Raw genomic sequence first — 14,659 nt, 5'->3', positions numbered from 1 at the left:
AGTACGCATCGATGTTTACAAGTCGAAACAAGCTCGGTTTTCGTAGAAATTCAACCTGGTGCGTCCCGGAAGCATCTATGATTTTACCCACAACACATATCTACCTTAACAATTTACTGATAACATCCAAAGTACACATGAAAGAGTGTAAGAATAAGCATCAACCTGAACGTAGTTGAAGCTTAAAAAGTCAGAGAAATGCAAGCGGGACTCAAAAGTGACGCCGGTTGTCGAACAAGACTGTGATACGGACGGTTTTTGACAAAATTTCAACATGCCAATACTTAATTTTAGTTCCATTCACGGCCCGCCATCCCCATCAAGATAAATGAGCCGATAGATCAAGATAACAAGCTTGCGATGCCCATTATAGCAAGCTAGCATACTCGACTTTCGACTACGGTTCGGTGCTCAGCATGTGATAACCGGGCCAAAATCAAACTAGAAAAGCAAGAAGGAAAAGAGCTATACCTTTTGAGACCTCAAGATGATGAAGATTAAAGATGAATGGACTTGAATGAGGCTTGGTTTTCTCACGAATTTGACTAGATTGGCATGGTTTCTCTCTTGAACTCACTGCCACTTCCAGTTTTCGCTCTGTTTTCGCCGGCAATGCCTCTCCCTCTTAGAATAACCTCCTGACCTCCATTTCGAATGAGTCACCTCTGGTTGGAAAGTCCTTTGAGTCTGATTTTTATCTCTAGTTCATGGTTTGAGCTGATTCTAACTCTAGGTTCGCGATATTTCCACTTTCCTTTAACCTATCACTCGTACTCCCCGGTAGTTTTGCCTATTCGTCATGGTGATGTTTGTCCCTCTTAAACCACTCTCCCCGTCTCCATTTGGATCAAGTCACATATGATTGGAAAGATCTTTGAGTCTACTTTCGCTCTCTAGTTAAAAGTTTTGGCTGATTTTGACTCTGAGGCCCTATTTATTTTACGGAAAATGAATGATTTGAAAAATATTTTCCTAAAAATAATTATATATATTGCTTGAAATAATTAATTAATGAGAAATATTTTCATTATGTTTAAACATTTTCGTGGATGATGAAATTATTTTTTTGTTCATCCATTTTTGTAAGTTATATAAGTAATTATTTTTTAAAAAAAATATATTTTAAATCATTTATTATTTACAAAACAAAATGGGCTTAAGATAACAAAATCTTCATTTCCTGTCAGGCTGTCACACTTGGGCTCTATTTTGGAAGCTCAACACAACCAAAAGAACATGAGATAAGGTTGCTAACTCTTTTTCTTTTTGGACACAGATAAAGTTGCTAACTTTGCGAGGTAGCATATCTACGGTAATACACGTGTGCGTTTCAGCTTCAAACATAGACATAGTGGCCGACATAAACCCTCCAACTAAAATGAAGCCCGCGTGCAAGTGACATTTCGCGGAACCTTCCTATGATCCACATAACCACTTCTCATATATTGACCAAATGTCCTTCACTATTTAATTTAAGTAAATGTCCTAGACAACATCATCGCAATTCACATTCAAATTTGTTCGATGAGTAATTTCACTTCATACGAGTTTCACCATTTGAATGATTTTGGTAAAATTTGCATCACGCGGTTACTTAAAGGAAAAGTCTGACGTCATGTTATGGCACATATTTTGAGAATAAATGAAAATTAAATTATTTTGAGGAATACTGTTTCATAAAATAGTATCGGGCATTGAATGGAATTTCTTGTTGGGTGTTATTTTGAACATGGATAAAAAATGTCGTGGGTGAATTATTTCAAATCATTTATAAGTATGTTGGATATGATATACGAATATTATATTGATGCTCATGGTTGGCCTATGTATTGAGATATGACATATATGCACAGACCGTTGTAGTTTCAAGGCCTTGTCACTTGGCAAAGTGTGACCATAATGTTTCGACATGAGCAATAGGTTTGGAATCCATACGTTGACATATTTGGAGGATATATGATATGTGGTATTGGAATATGTTGACCGCAATGTGATACTTGTGTTGGTGTGCTGTGTTGCATAGTTGATGCAAATATGCACCATTTATTTCTTGATCCCAAAAAAGTGATGATTGTCACTTCCGGAGTCATGATTTTGCTTACCCCTTTTATTGCAATTTCTTGTTCGGCGGATAAAGAAACTTAATTGGGCCACGTAAAGTGGCATGAGACTCTATCTTAGATTACTCAAGTAAAGGGTATTAAATGGGATTTATCAAAATCTCATTTTGAATTAATTCACAGCACTATGAACTTTGCTATTATTTTTGCTTGGAGAAATGTTTTGTTAAATTAATATATATATTTTGTAGAATCTCTATTTTTCAGTTGAAGACTTCGTGATTTATTTTACAAAGGATGACCAGCCATTCCCTAGATTCTGGGTATGAATTTGGGATGTGACGGTAGGTACCAAATGGGCAAATATCAAACCTCGAAATGTCAACCCAAGAAAAAAAGAGGACTTCTGAAAAATTAAAGAAATAATGATCCGTAATAGCCTAAACTTAAGATTTTATTTAGCTTTAACTTTGGCCTCCCTTGGTTTAGCCGCTTGTAATTGCCTTATTTGGTTACGTGGGTGGACAGTATTGCAACAAACTTATAATTATTGAAAAGGGAAAGTTCGTAATTTTCTCTCCTAGAAGTAACAAAATAAAAACATTTTATTACAGTAACATGAAAGATTATAGAAGGAATTTCCCCTAACGGAAATGGGAACAATGCCTTGGTGTTTGGGTTAAAACCCATTTTGGGTGAAACTGGAGAACAACCGAGTGTTCTTCTAGGAGAATGTGAGCTTTTTTAGGGTGCGTTTGCTTCTTGAAAAATGAGTAATTTGAAAAATATTTTCTGAAAAATGATCGCATGTATCGCTTACAAAAATAAATGAATGGAAAATTTTTTCGTCGCCCACAAAAATAATTAGGCATAGATTGTTATCAATGATAAAAACTTTTTCCGTAGACTAAATTTTCTAAATAATATAAGCAATTATTTTTTGAAAATTATTTTTTAAATCACTCATTTTTCGCGAAATTAATGCACCGTTAATGGCAGATAAAGGTAAGGGAATCAATTCCTCCATAGACGCATGCAACGGTTCTGGAAGCAAGCATTTGGAGAGCATCCCCCTTTTTGACCTTTTCTTCGTTTTATGGGTGTTGACTGACCAGGTCATAACCGGATCGATTTCTTGATGAGAAAGACCATAATTGAAACACAAATGGAATGCGAAAGAGCTGAGGTATTTTAAGTTGTAGATTTTATAGGAGCCCATCCACATCCATGTTTGAGAACAATTTATCCATCTAGGTAACTGAAAAATTATCTAAGATTGAGAATTCTTACGAAAATGATACATCAAGAATCACTTAATCATCTCTTTGCAAAGAAAACATGTGCGAACCACGGGTAAGAAAGCCGGTAAGTTTACAATCGAAGTACTTTTACCCGAGTGTAATACGACACATATTCTACACGTGTATGATTTGGTTTATTCCAAAAAAAATATGATTATTTTTCCGTAAGTTCAATGAATGTGCGGGAGATGGAAGTGTTTTATTTATTCATTTAAAAAATACGTTAATGTGTGTACTTCATGCAATAGTACGAGTAATTTACTAACCGAGGTAAAATCTTCAAAAGAGAGAAATACCTAAGGATAAGATTTGTAAAAGTTTCATAGTGATGTGATCCATGATACATTGAAAATTCAAGTGCGCAGACAAAGCAATGTTATTCGACAAGCTTGAAAATGATATTGTATGGATGCATAATATCACGAGATAGTAAAGTGGGGAAGAAAGTAAGCAAACCTTTTCAACATCAAAAGCAAAATTTGCTGAGATTCGTCTAATATTGGCATTATGATTGACCGGTTGTGACGTTTCAAATCAAGCAAAACCATAAAACGTTTTGACATCATCAATTTGATGAAGAGCCAGTCTAATTGGCCTCCCATATTTCTCAATAGACAATTATAACACACATATGTCAGTGTCGTAATTTATAAGTTATAGTCCCCGTGAGGTTAGAAACGATTAATCGGAATTTTTGATTGCTTGTTCGAAAGCCGCACCTAAATGATAACTAATATTCGAGCATGCGATAGCATTGATCAGCGATCGGGCTGAAGAGATTTACCTTAAACTCTACGTTGAAGACGGAAATAGCTTAGTTCCTTAATAGGCGAAAGGCGGAAAAAAGCCAAAAAAAAAAAAGCAATGCAAAATAGAACACACTTCGATGATTACAAACTCATTACTTCGAGTTCGAGTTCGTTTGATAAACTGTTTGTTGTCTCAGTCTTCCTCTGTCTCTTCATTTCTCTCTCACATGGCAAACCCTCCAGAGGTCGTCTTCCTAGTTGTCGCCACCTCATCAAATACCATACTAATCTTGATTGTGGTCAACTTAGGCGTGCGACAAATTTTTTCCTACAACTTCTATTCACGTGCAATTCACGTGTAATCATTACTATTGTCAAAAGAATACGAGCTAAGTTGCTAATTTTGCGAGGTAGCATATTTACAGTAATACCCATATGCGTTTGAGCATCTTAAACATAGTGCCGACATAAATCCTCCAACTATATTGAAGCATGCAAGTAACGATTCCCAGAACCTTCCTATGATGCATAACCACCACTTCACCTAACTATTCATCTCAAGTAAATCTACTAGACAACATCGTCCCAGTTCACATCCAAATCTATTGGAGGAGTAATTTCAGTAAATACTCTCTCTCTATTAGGGGTGTGAATGATCCGGGTGGGCGGTTCTCACATTAGAACTAAAAATCATCTGCTAAGGACCGGTTCCGAAAAATGAAAATCAGGAACCGCCCGTTGATTCCATGGATCTACCCGGGAACCAGACCGGACCGGTCCGGTATGGTTCCCGGATGGATCTATGAAACTGGTCTCCAATCCCCACAAATTTGCATTTATCAATTAAATATCATGGTCCTCAAGTTCGACCATCAAACAAATGTGTTGGGTGATTAGCCCCCACCCAATTTGTAGACGTTGCAAATGACGACCAGCGTCAAAAATCTCTCGCAAAAGAGAGAGAGAGAGAGAGAGAGAGAGAGAGAGAGAGAGAGAGAGAGAGAGAGAGAGATCTCCCAGTTCGCATGTGTCACATGACGGAATTTGCATACGCGCATGGATTGCCAGATAAGAGTCGTAAAGGCGGATCAGATTTTAAAAAAGAATGAGGTTTGCCTCAATTGGCGTCGGGGGAAAAAGAAAGTGGATTAAGCGGTGAAAAGAAAAACAACGAATCCCAGTCAAACCAAGTTGTTAGATATTCAAACCCCCAACCAAAATCAATCCAATAATAATAATAATAATAATAGAAATAATAATGTTCAAATGCGCCAACTAAAAACCAAGCCCTTTCACCTCTCTCTCTCTCTTCTTTATAGAGTCACCATTTGCATACAACAGTTGCTTACACTCAGAAAAAATATCATCCCCAACCACAAATTTTTTCTAATAATATATATACCGATCCGGTCCGGATGAATGGATAGTTTCATGTTTGTAACCGGGAACCAGACCGCTACTCACTGGTTTCAATAAATTGGAACCGGGAACCGAACCGGTTCCCATGGGAACCGCTGGTTCTGGGCCGGTCCGGTCCGATTCCAAGCGGTCCGAACAGTTCCCGATTCCTTTGCACACCCATACTCTCTATTGAAATACAATAAAGACTGTATTTTGTACGTCCAAGTTGGTTGCTTTACTCATCTTACCGCTCTCTGGAGATCCTCCTCCGTCAAACAGCTCCCGGCACAAGATTCCTCTTGAATCTGTTCCATCCTTGACTGTGTGAATATCAGCACAAACATACAAGCAAAGATAGGATAATTTACAAATCTAAATAGCAAATTAACCTGGTAACGATGATAGCCCACTTGCCAGGTAAAAAATTCTAACAAGTTCAATTCGAATAAGGAGTACTGATTCGAGAAGACAACATCTGAGGTCTTTTATACATCACATTGAAGCCACAGCACCAGCCCACAAACAAAAAACTGAACGAAAGCGACTTAGAACAGTCATCCGGCAGAAAGCTAATCAGTGTTATAATTCTCAATTCAAAAATCTTCAACTCAAGAACTCTACGTTTAACTTCCCTCAAGTAAAGCTAAAACGATCATCAGACAATCAAACAAGCGTTGAAACATTAAATGGGAAGAGTGAACTCACTTGATTGGAGCGAAGCATGGCCTCTTGGGTTGACTTGAAGTGGAAGCCAAAGCTCTCTTTGCATCTGACATGATATTTCTTTTTGGTTGTGGAGCTTCAAGTGTGTGAATTTTTTGGGAAATTACCAAAAATGATCTAAACATGTTGAACGGATTTATAGCACATTTGAGTTCAACTTTTAATCCCAAGTTTTGATAACAATGGAATTAAATAATAACAACTTACACTACAAAAAAACATATTTTTTCCGACGAAATTTCCAATGAAAAATTTGGAAAAATTCGTTGGAAAACGAATTTCCAACGAATTTTCCAACGAAAAGAAATTCGTTGATAATAAGTCGTCGCAAATTTTTCCAACGAAAAATTTCAATTTTCGTTGGAAATTTGCGATAAATTTTTTTTCGTTGGAAAATTCGTGGCTAAATTCGTTGGAAACGAATTTTTTTTTCCGACCAATTTTTTTCGTTGGAAATTACAAATTTTTTTTTGGTCGAGTTAAAAATCGTGGAAATTTTTTTTCCATCGAAAAAGAATTTTTTTTTGGTCGAATTTTTTTTTTTTGATCGAAAAATAGCCCTCGCCGCCGGCGAGGGCCGAGCTCGCCCAGATCTGGATTAGTGACAATTCTTCCAAATCAATCTAAAACTTAATTGTGTATACCATTGAATACAAGTGAAAAGATAGTTTAGAGTTAGAGTTATTCAGATTCTTGTTTGCACCATAACAACTCCATTGGATTCCAATCCCTGTGCAAATTTTCTTGATGCAGTCGCATTCGGAACACTCTCAAAGAGGAACTAATTCCAAAAATTTGCTCATCGCTAGAGGATACTAGTCGGAGAGTGGTAAGATAATTGAACCATGTAGATTACTGCTTTGTAGAATGTGTACATACTTTTGTAGTTCACGTTCACCCATTGGCTAATAATCAGTCATGAAGGGTTTAGAATTGCCATACCAACTAGTCATCTGCCAATGAAAATACTAAAATATCTGCAAAGCCATTGTCATGAGTTCTACTTGGACTAATGACAATGTTGAAAACTAGATTTTATAGTCTGTATGTACAACTTTACATGATTCTTCCAGTAGAAAATGCTCTAGGGTGTAGATGCATCATCATAACCATTTTGAAAACCTTGTGCACATAGACAATGACATACTTGAAATGCGAAAATGTATCACGTCAGGTCGCCTAAATGTGCTGCTAAGTATTTAATTTCCGATGTCTATTTGAGCCATGAACATATAGAGAGAAGGGAAACCTCAATTTTCATCCATCCTCAAAGTGGGTGGGATAACAATTGATAAAAGGGATTGAGGTGCTATGTCGCTAAAATAACTCATGCCATACTCGCAGAACAAGCTCAAACGACCTTTCAATAAAAAGTTAGTATACTTGAAACTGACAGAATGGGTAGTAGAGAATACCTAGAGGTGCGATATAACTCTCTGTTGCAACTGTGTAGTTGCTTGTTCATTCTCCTTCTAAGGACCTATGGATTTTCTGCTAGATGTTGTGCTCAACAAATTGCTAGTAGAAAAGTTTGGAAACATCAAAAAAAATATTCTTCATAGTTTTTTTATATGCAGTTGTGCATCCTCATTCTTAGTGAATTTTCGTCAGGTAAGGGAAGAGTTGGAGCATGCAAGTTCTCAATCTGCTCAACTTGTAAGGTTAGTGTATACTTTTAGTTACTTTGGTGGCATTTTGGATATGTTTCTTATCTATCAAGCTGTCAAGCTGGTTCTCTACGACATCTTCACACGAAATGTCGCTCTAAGCCCATATTGAATGAATTGTACATAGTTAGTGCACCAGGTTTATGCTTTTATGTGATCAAATTTGGATACAAAATATAAAAGGAAGTCATTTCTATTAGTCTTAGGTATATGATCTTGTAGTTGGGCTCATGCTACTCTAGGGTGCGCCATCGCAGCTCTGGTAATATCAGGTCAAAAAACATTAAGCTTTCTCGATGTTGATTGGGTCTGTGACTAGTGCAAGTACTGTAATTTCACGGCTGAATTAAAAAAAAAAACTGTAACTTCATTTAAAAAAGTCAACACTCGAATGCAAAAGGTCATTTAGGCAGTAACAGTGCTTTGCACTAACCATAATTGATAAAATTTTGGCTCAAGCACACTGAAAACAATTCTTGTTAAAATTGAATATTTCATCAAACTGGATTGTGGAGTTTGCTGACAATTACCGTTCATCCTTGTTTGAACCAAAGTCAATCAAACCACGGTATAATTCAAAGAAACACTTTCAGCCTTATGATGTACATGTAGTAAGTTTTTGATCACTTCCTTATTTCCAGCAGCACATGTTTTCTTGCTTGAGCTTGGGTCTTTCAATACCTTATAATGCTAATTGATGAGGTAATGCAGATCTTCTGGAAAATGTCGAAAGAAGGATGAAGTGAGAAACTTGCAGCTTCAATTCAAAACCAGGCTCTCCCTCCCTCTCTTTACTGGGCAGAAACTAGAAGGAGAGCACGGCGCGCCCATTGTTGTCATATTAATCAATGCAAATACAGGCGATATTGTTGAATCAGGTCCAGAGTCCTCTGTTAAGTTGGATGTTGTTGTGATTGATGGTGATTTTAAGAAAGAGGATGATGATTACTGGACCAAGGAAGAATTTGAGAAATATGTAGTGAAGGAGCGGGAAGGGAAGAGGCCTCTGCTTACTGGAAACCTTGAAGTGATTCTAAAGGGAGGCACTGGGGTGCTGGGTGAGTTAGCGTTCACTGACAATTCAAGCTGGAATCGGAGCAAGAAGTTCAGGCTAGGATTACGGGTGTCGCCTGGATATTGTGAGAATATTCGCATTTGCGAAGCAAAAACAGAGGCGTTCACTGTGAAGGAGCATAGAGGAGAGTGTAAGTCCATGGTAGTCTTTATCTTTTATCTCTAAGAAATAAATATTTAGAATTCTACTCCCCTCGTGGTAGTTACAAAGTAAAGCTTCATTTCTAAGCTAACAATTCAACTAACTTGTAACGAATCTTAATATAGAAGTTTATTGACCTGTTTCTAGATTTTTTCCTGAAGAAAGGAAAAGGGGTTTCTTCGGCTAATCTGCCTTAGTGCTTTGGCCAGTAGTAAAGGGAGTTTTTAGTTGCACAAGTTTGTTTGGCCTATTGATCTTAGCGTTACTGCAATTTTCTTCCTCTAATACGTTCTTCTAACTTCACAGCATACAAGAAACACTATCCACCAGCATCTGACGATGAGGTCTGGAGATTGGCAAATATTGCAAAGGATGGATCATCTCACAAGAGGCTGAATGAAGCAGGAATATACAAGGTGGAAGAGTTTTTACGACAACTCTCCATGGACTCCAAGAAACTGAGAAATGTGAGATTCAGCACATGGTTCTCAAATTTGGATTGAAGTCCCTGAACCAGGAAGAATAATGTTGTGTTTGCTAATTGCAGATTCTCGGAAAGGGCATGACTGACAAGAAGTGGAAAGTCCTCCTAGATCATGCAAAAACTTGCACTCTGAATGGGAAACTTTACGTGTACTATCACGATAATGAAAGTGATCATGCTGTTATACTCAACAATGTTGGTCAACTCAGTGGCCTTGCTGTGAACGGGGTGTTTTGTACTATTGACAGATTTTCTCCCCAGCAGAAGGTAATTGGGAAATTCTACCTTTTCTGATATTTACTATGCAATCTGCAAGGGACAACCCTTGACCTTAGATTATCAGTTAAAATTTTATCTGCATTGTCACTATAGCATAGGTATGACAGTTGATCAGGGAGCGGTTCCTAACAATTAGGTGCATTTAGTTTTAGCTTTGTAAATGCCAAGGAAAACAACAAAAAGAACCAGAAAAGGGAACATCTGATGATATTCGCTATATTTTTTTCGACCGGAAAAAGAATATATTAATAAGGGGCACCGAGAAAAAGAGTTGGGGGGGGGGGGGGGGTGTTCCTCTCCAATGAAAGCTCTCTGATTTCGCTCTTTCCAAATCAACCATAAAACAAGAGGAGGGATTGAAGAAATCCTGCTTTTCTTAGTAAGAGGCAAATGAAGTCGTTTCCATGCCCATGATTCTTGTTCAATTGATCCTCATATAACCCAAGATAGCCCAGTGCACGCATAAGTGGTCACCCATATCATTCTTGTCCACGGTGAGTGAAGGAGGAGACTCGCTGTCTCTACCTCTCTCTTGAAAAGGAAACTTCTATAGACCAGCACACTCCCTCTTTTCTGTAAACTGTCCAACATGAGATTACGTTCCCAAGAAGCTCTCTTAACCAAAAATGAAACTCTAGCTGGTACTCTCACTTTCCATGGGACCAAAACCACCATGTGCAACATCAGGAGTGCATTTAGCAGCTTAGGACCGAGTTCTAAGTTTTGACTCATTTGCCATGTTATGGTACTTTTAACTGGAGATGCTTTTTGTTGCTTTCAGCAAATTCTGTGAACTTGATGTCCTCGATTTTCTTATTGATATTTTGACCACTAACTTTGCATCTTCCTACCTTGTTTGATCTGTTTGGAAAAAAAAAAAAACATATTAGACGCATCTTCTTTGTGCCTTTGTTATCCATACAAGTCCAGCCTGAATTCTTTGAGTCACCTTGCGTGTAAGATAAGCCTGATAAGGCGACTGGTTGAGGAAGTAGTAATTTTCAAGTCTTCCAGGACTATGCAGATAGATTGGCGAAAAAGGCCTATGAGAATTGGAATGATGTTAGACAGTTTGATGCTGAGGCTTCTTCAAGTTCCATGTCGGAGAAGATCTCATGTTCTTTCCTATCTGAAGTTCTAGGAGATCAGCAATGCTGCCATCCAGTGCACGACAATATGCCTCCGCCGAGATTGGCCAGTCAAGTTGGTTTGAAAGTACCTCCAAGAAGTTCAGCATCCACAGTGGAAGGTATGCGCTCTAACTGTCTATGAGGAAAAGAAAAAGTTGCCTATAATAAAACACTAGCTGAGATGTACCCACTTCTTTTGGGGTTTTAGTTATCAAAGTGACACGGTGCAACTAAAAGTTTCACAGTACCATACACCTTCAGCAGAAAAATATGCAGGATTCCAATGATATGGCTTTGGAGGTGATGAAAACCAACCGTTCCATAAGTAGCATAGTCAGACAAGAAAATGCTGAAATATTATACAGGGTAGGAGCATTGGTGTCTGTTCTCATTTCTCATGAAGCACATGATTGCAATGTCCTAATTATTGGATGGGTTTTGGGACCTAAATTTATTTAGTTGAACTGTCCATATAACTCACAATGGTAGGAATGTATGGGCTTGATGTTGATCCCACACCTAGGAGACTTGCTTCGGCTTGCCCACATTCATGGTGTGCATCGATGGTCAAATCATATTCCATTGTGCTTAGGTGCCTAAAGGTTGTCACATCTACACTCCCGTGTATGAGGTATATAAGGAAAATGTACTGTGTCCTTTGAACCTAATTGATCTGTTGAAAACCATTAAGACTTGTGAAACGACAGGTTTGTTTGGTCACACACAGAGTAATATCTGCAAAAAATAATACTTTCTGTATATTCCTCTCTTTATGTAGAGTAAGACGTTAAGAGCATATTTGTGATTCACAAGATGCTCAATGTAGCTTTACTTTATCTCTTTGCATTTAGCTTATATATTTGTTTGAAAACGGTAAAACATAATGTCGAGGTTGGTTTCAAGTTGCATATACCGGAAAATCGAAGTAACATTTCTAATTAGAGAATACGTGTTAAATGGAAGAATATGAAGATAAACAAGATATGAAGTGGGGGAAAAGCATGATGTCAAAGTGGTGAATACACAAACAAAATTAAAGAACAAAGAAAAGTTGTTGGCTTTGTACCGCATCATAGAAGTACCCATTTTTGTATCCTTTAATAGCTCGTAATGTCTATATGCAACAAAATGCTGATTATTTAAATGCTCTCTCTCTTTCTTCAGAAAATAGTGGCATCACTGCTGCTCGATTGCCAACACAGTCACAAGGTCTCAATTCCCAAAATGGCCCTTCGAACCAATTTATTGACTGTATCGACCAAATAGAGCCTTCAGCAGATAAAAATGTACCTCCATTCGGCCAAGCGTATGAGTCACCTTCGAGCTTCCTAGCTTTCGGTAAGTTGAATTTTCTCCTTGTAATGTCGATTGCTTCGTGGTATGGTATTATTTTATCCTCTCTCGTGGAAAAATTGAGAAGAAAGTTTGGGACTTCTATACTGAAAATATGCAGAATTAATATTCGCCGTGATGATGAATGTGGTGTGGGTATGACTAGCTGGAATGAAATAAAATGGGATCACCTCTATGGCTTTAATATTTTGGGTCTTGATCCATTTTCATGTGACACATTCGTGTTTGTGTATAGAAAAGTAAGAATTGCACCAGCTCATTTCTTCTCATTAAGGAAAGCAGTTTTGTTTTTTTAAATTCCTTCTTTTGCCAAGAAATGGGCAAAGAGCAACCATAGAGAGAGTGACAATAATAACCCAACAGTCTACAACTCTTGAATGGTGAAATTAGGGTTATAAACCAACAAATGAGTTTAAAGAGATGGATATTTTTGCGATATTTGCTATGATCAGTTCCATTAGGGAGCTAAACAAGTAAACGTGAAGCTGGCTCAAATGAAACACTAAATCATTTGGCATCTCAAATATGATAGTCGACTCAATTTTGTCATACTGATAACCTCTTCTTAGGGGTTTGATAGGGTCTAGTTAATTTACAACTGTTGTGACTGCATGCAAAGAGAGTTATGTAGGTACTCTCTAAGATATCAATTATGATTATCTCTCTGCAAGAGTTACATTATCTCGTTAATACGACTTATCTGATGATAAGGACTGATCGAAGTATAATTATTGTGGCAAATTATGCATACTAACTTCTAGGAAAACCTGTAGTGGACATAGTGATGGCCTCATTAGTAGCGTGAGATTCGACAATGTTCAGCTATGGTTCCATGGAAATTAGCAAACATAGTGTTTGAATTGTGGTCCCAATATGATGTTACCGTGTTCTCTTTCAGATATTGAGGATAATGGGATTGATTGGCAACTATGAGGTGAATGAGGGCTTGAATCATGTGGCTATCGACCAAGCACTGCTTGCTCACGGCAAACTTTTTGGATTTGACATTCAGGGCATTGGCCGTGAAGACTTTTTATTTATCTTAATAATACGAGTTGAGTCATATTTATTTTATCAGAAGCTTGTGGCTTCATGATGACAAGATGGAATTTGTGAGCTTGAATCTCGTGAGTTCTATTACAGCAGAACTATACAGTAAACATTCTTTCTCTTCTCATCACCAAGTAGCTGTTGTAAATTTTGAATGGCTTCGAATCAAGAGAGTAATCAAGTCGGACTTTGAGGCGTGATATCACTTTCCTTAAGGATTTATTTGCCCCACAATACTGCTAATGGTCACCGGCAAAAATCCTCCAGGATACAACAAAGTCTCAAATTGAGAATACTAGATAGCAATTCTAGTATTTCTCCAGGGTCTCTCTAGGAAACAATTGAAAATGATGGCTGTAGTTTTTCGAAAGAAGACTTGAAAAAAATTGATTAATCTTTCCTTCTTGCCAAAAACTGACATATATAGAAATCGGTCTTCATAGGCAACTCTTCACGAAAGGTTGCAAAGCTAACAAAGATATTCCTTCGGAAGAAGTTGCAAACTGAACAAATGCAACCTTCGGAAAAGGTTGAAAACTGAACAAGTATAATCTCCAAAAGTTGTCTTGAAAAAAACACATGTAAAATTCGGAATAAAATAAAATAAAAATATATATAAATAAAATTCCGAATTTTCATAATTTCGAAAATTATTTAATAAACAAAAAACAACCTTTCAACTAATAAAGATTAAGGAGATAACCTTACGAAATAAAATAAAAAATAAAGGGATTAGAGCTAAGTGCCAAGTGCGCCTAATAATCGCGCCAAAATCGCGCAATTATTCGCGCACCCGCACGCGGGCATCGTGTGGACTAGCACACACCCCATTGTCTTCACTCTAAGGAGTAAGAAGACACTCACAGTTATAAAATGGCCCACTTACCCAAAACTTTCCTATGTGGGACAAAGGAAAAAATATTGTTTTGTTTGTTTTACAAACAAACATCCAACAGTAGCAACTTTCAAACTCTTGATATGGGTTTGGAGAGAGGCTCGTAAAGCCAATAGGGTAGAGGATGGTTAGTGAAGGGAGATGTTAAATTTTGAATAATTTTTGCGAACCACGCAAATTGAATACTATATTTGACAATTCAGAATCAAATGGTCAGTAATGTCCCATTAATATGTCTCTCTCTCTGTCACACTTTTAAGATACACCTATTATACAGTACAACTTTAGGACATGGAATCGTAACTACGAATAAAAACGCTGCACACGTAAATCTATGATATTATGACACTT

General features: G+C 37.4%; 1 protein-coding gene across 1 annotated transcript; it reads left to right on the top strand.

The window, feature by feature from the left end:
* Positions 1–5,215: 5,215 nt before the first annotated feature.
* Positions 5,216–13,385, top strand: LOC115687904 (calmodulin-binding protein 60 D-like). The gene is made up of 9 exons (XM_056315754.1): positions 5,216–5,220; positions 6,988–7,063; positions 7,846–7,895; positions 8,613–9,106; positions 9,424–9,584; positions 9,665–9,868; positions 10,895–11,129; positions 12,175–12,348; positions 13,262–13,385. The coding sequence occupies exons 1-9, from the start codon at positions 5,216–5,218 to the stop codon at positions 13,294–13,296; spliced, it is 1,434 nt and encodes a 477-aa protein (XP_056171729.1). The 3' UTR covers positions 13,297–13,385.
* The last annotated feature ends 1,274 nt before the right edge of the window (positions 13,386–14,659 follow it).

This window comes from Syzygium oleosum, unplaced genomic scaffold, assembly GCF_021117445.2.
Source record: "Syzygium oleosum isolate NSW1041296 unplaced genomic scaffold, Sole_v2.1 Sole_v2.11, whole genome shotgun sequence".
Classification (NCBI taxonomy): Eukaryota; Viridiplantae; Streptophyta; class Magnoliopsida; order Myrtales; family Myrtaceae; genus Syzygium; species Syzygium oleosum.
This window is presented reverse-complemented; position numbering and strand designations above follow the sequence as displayed.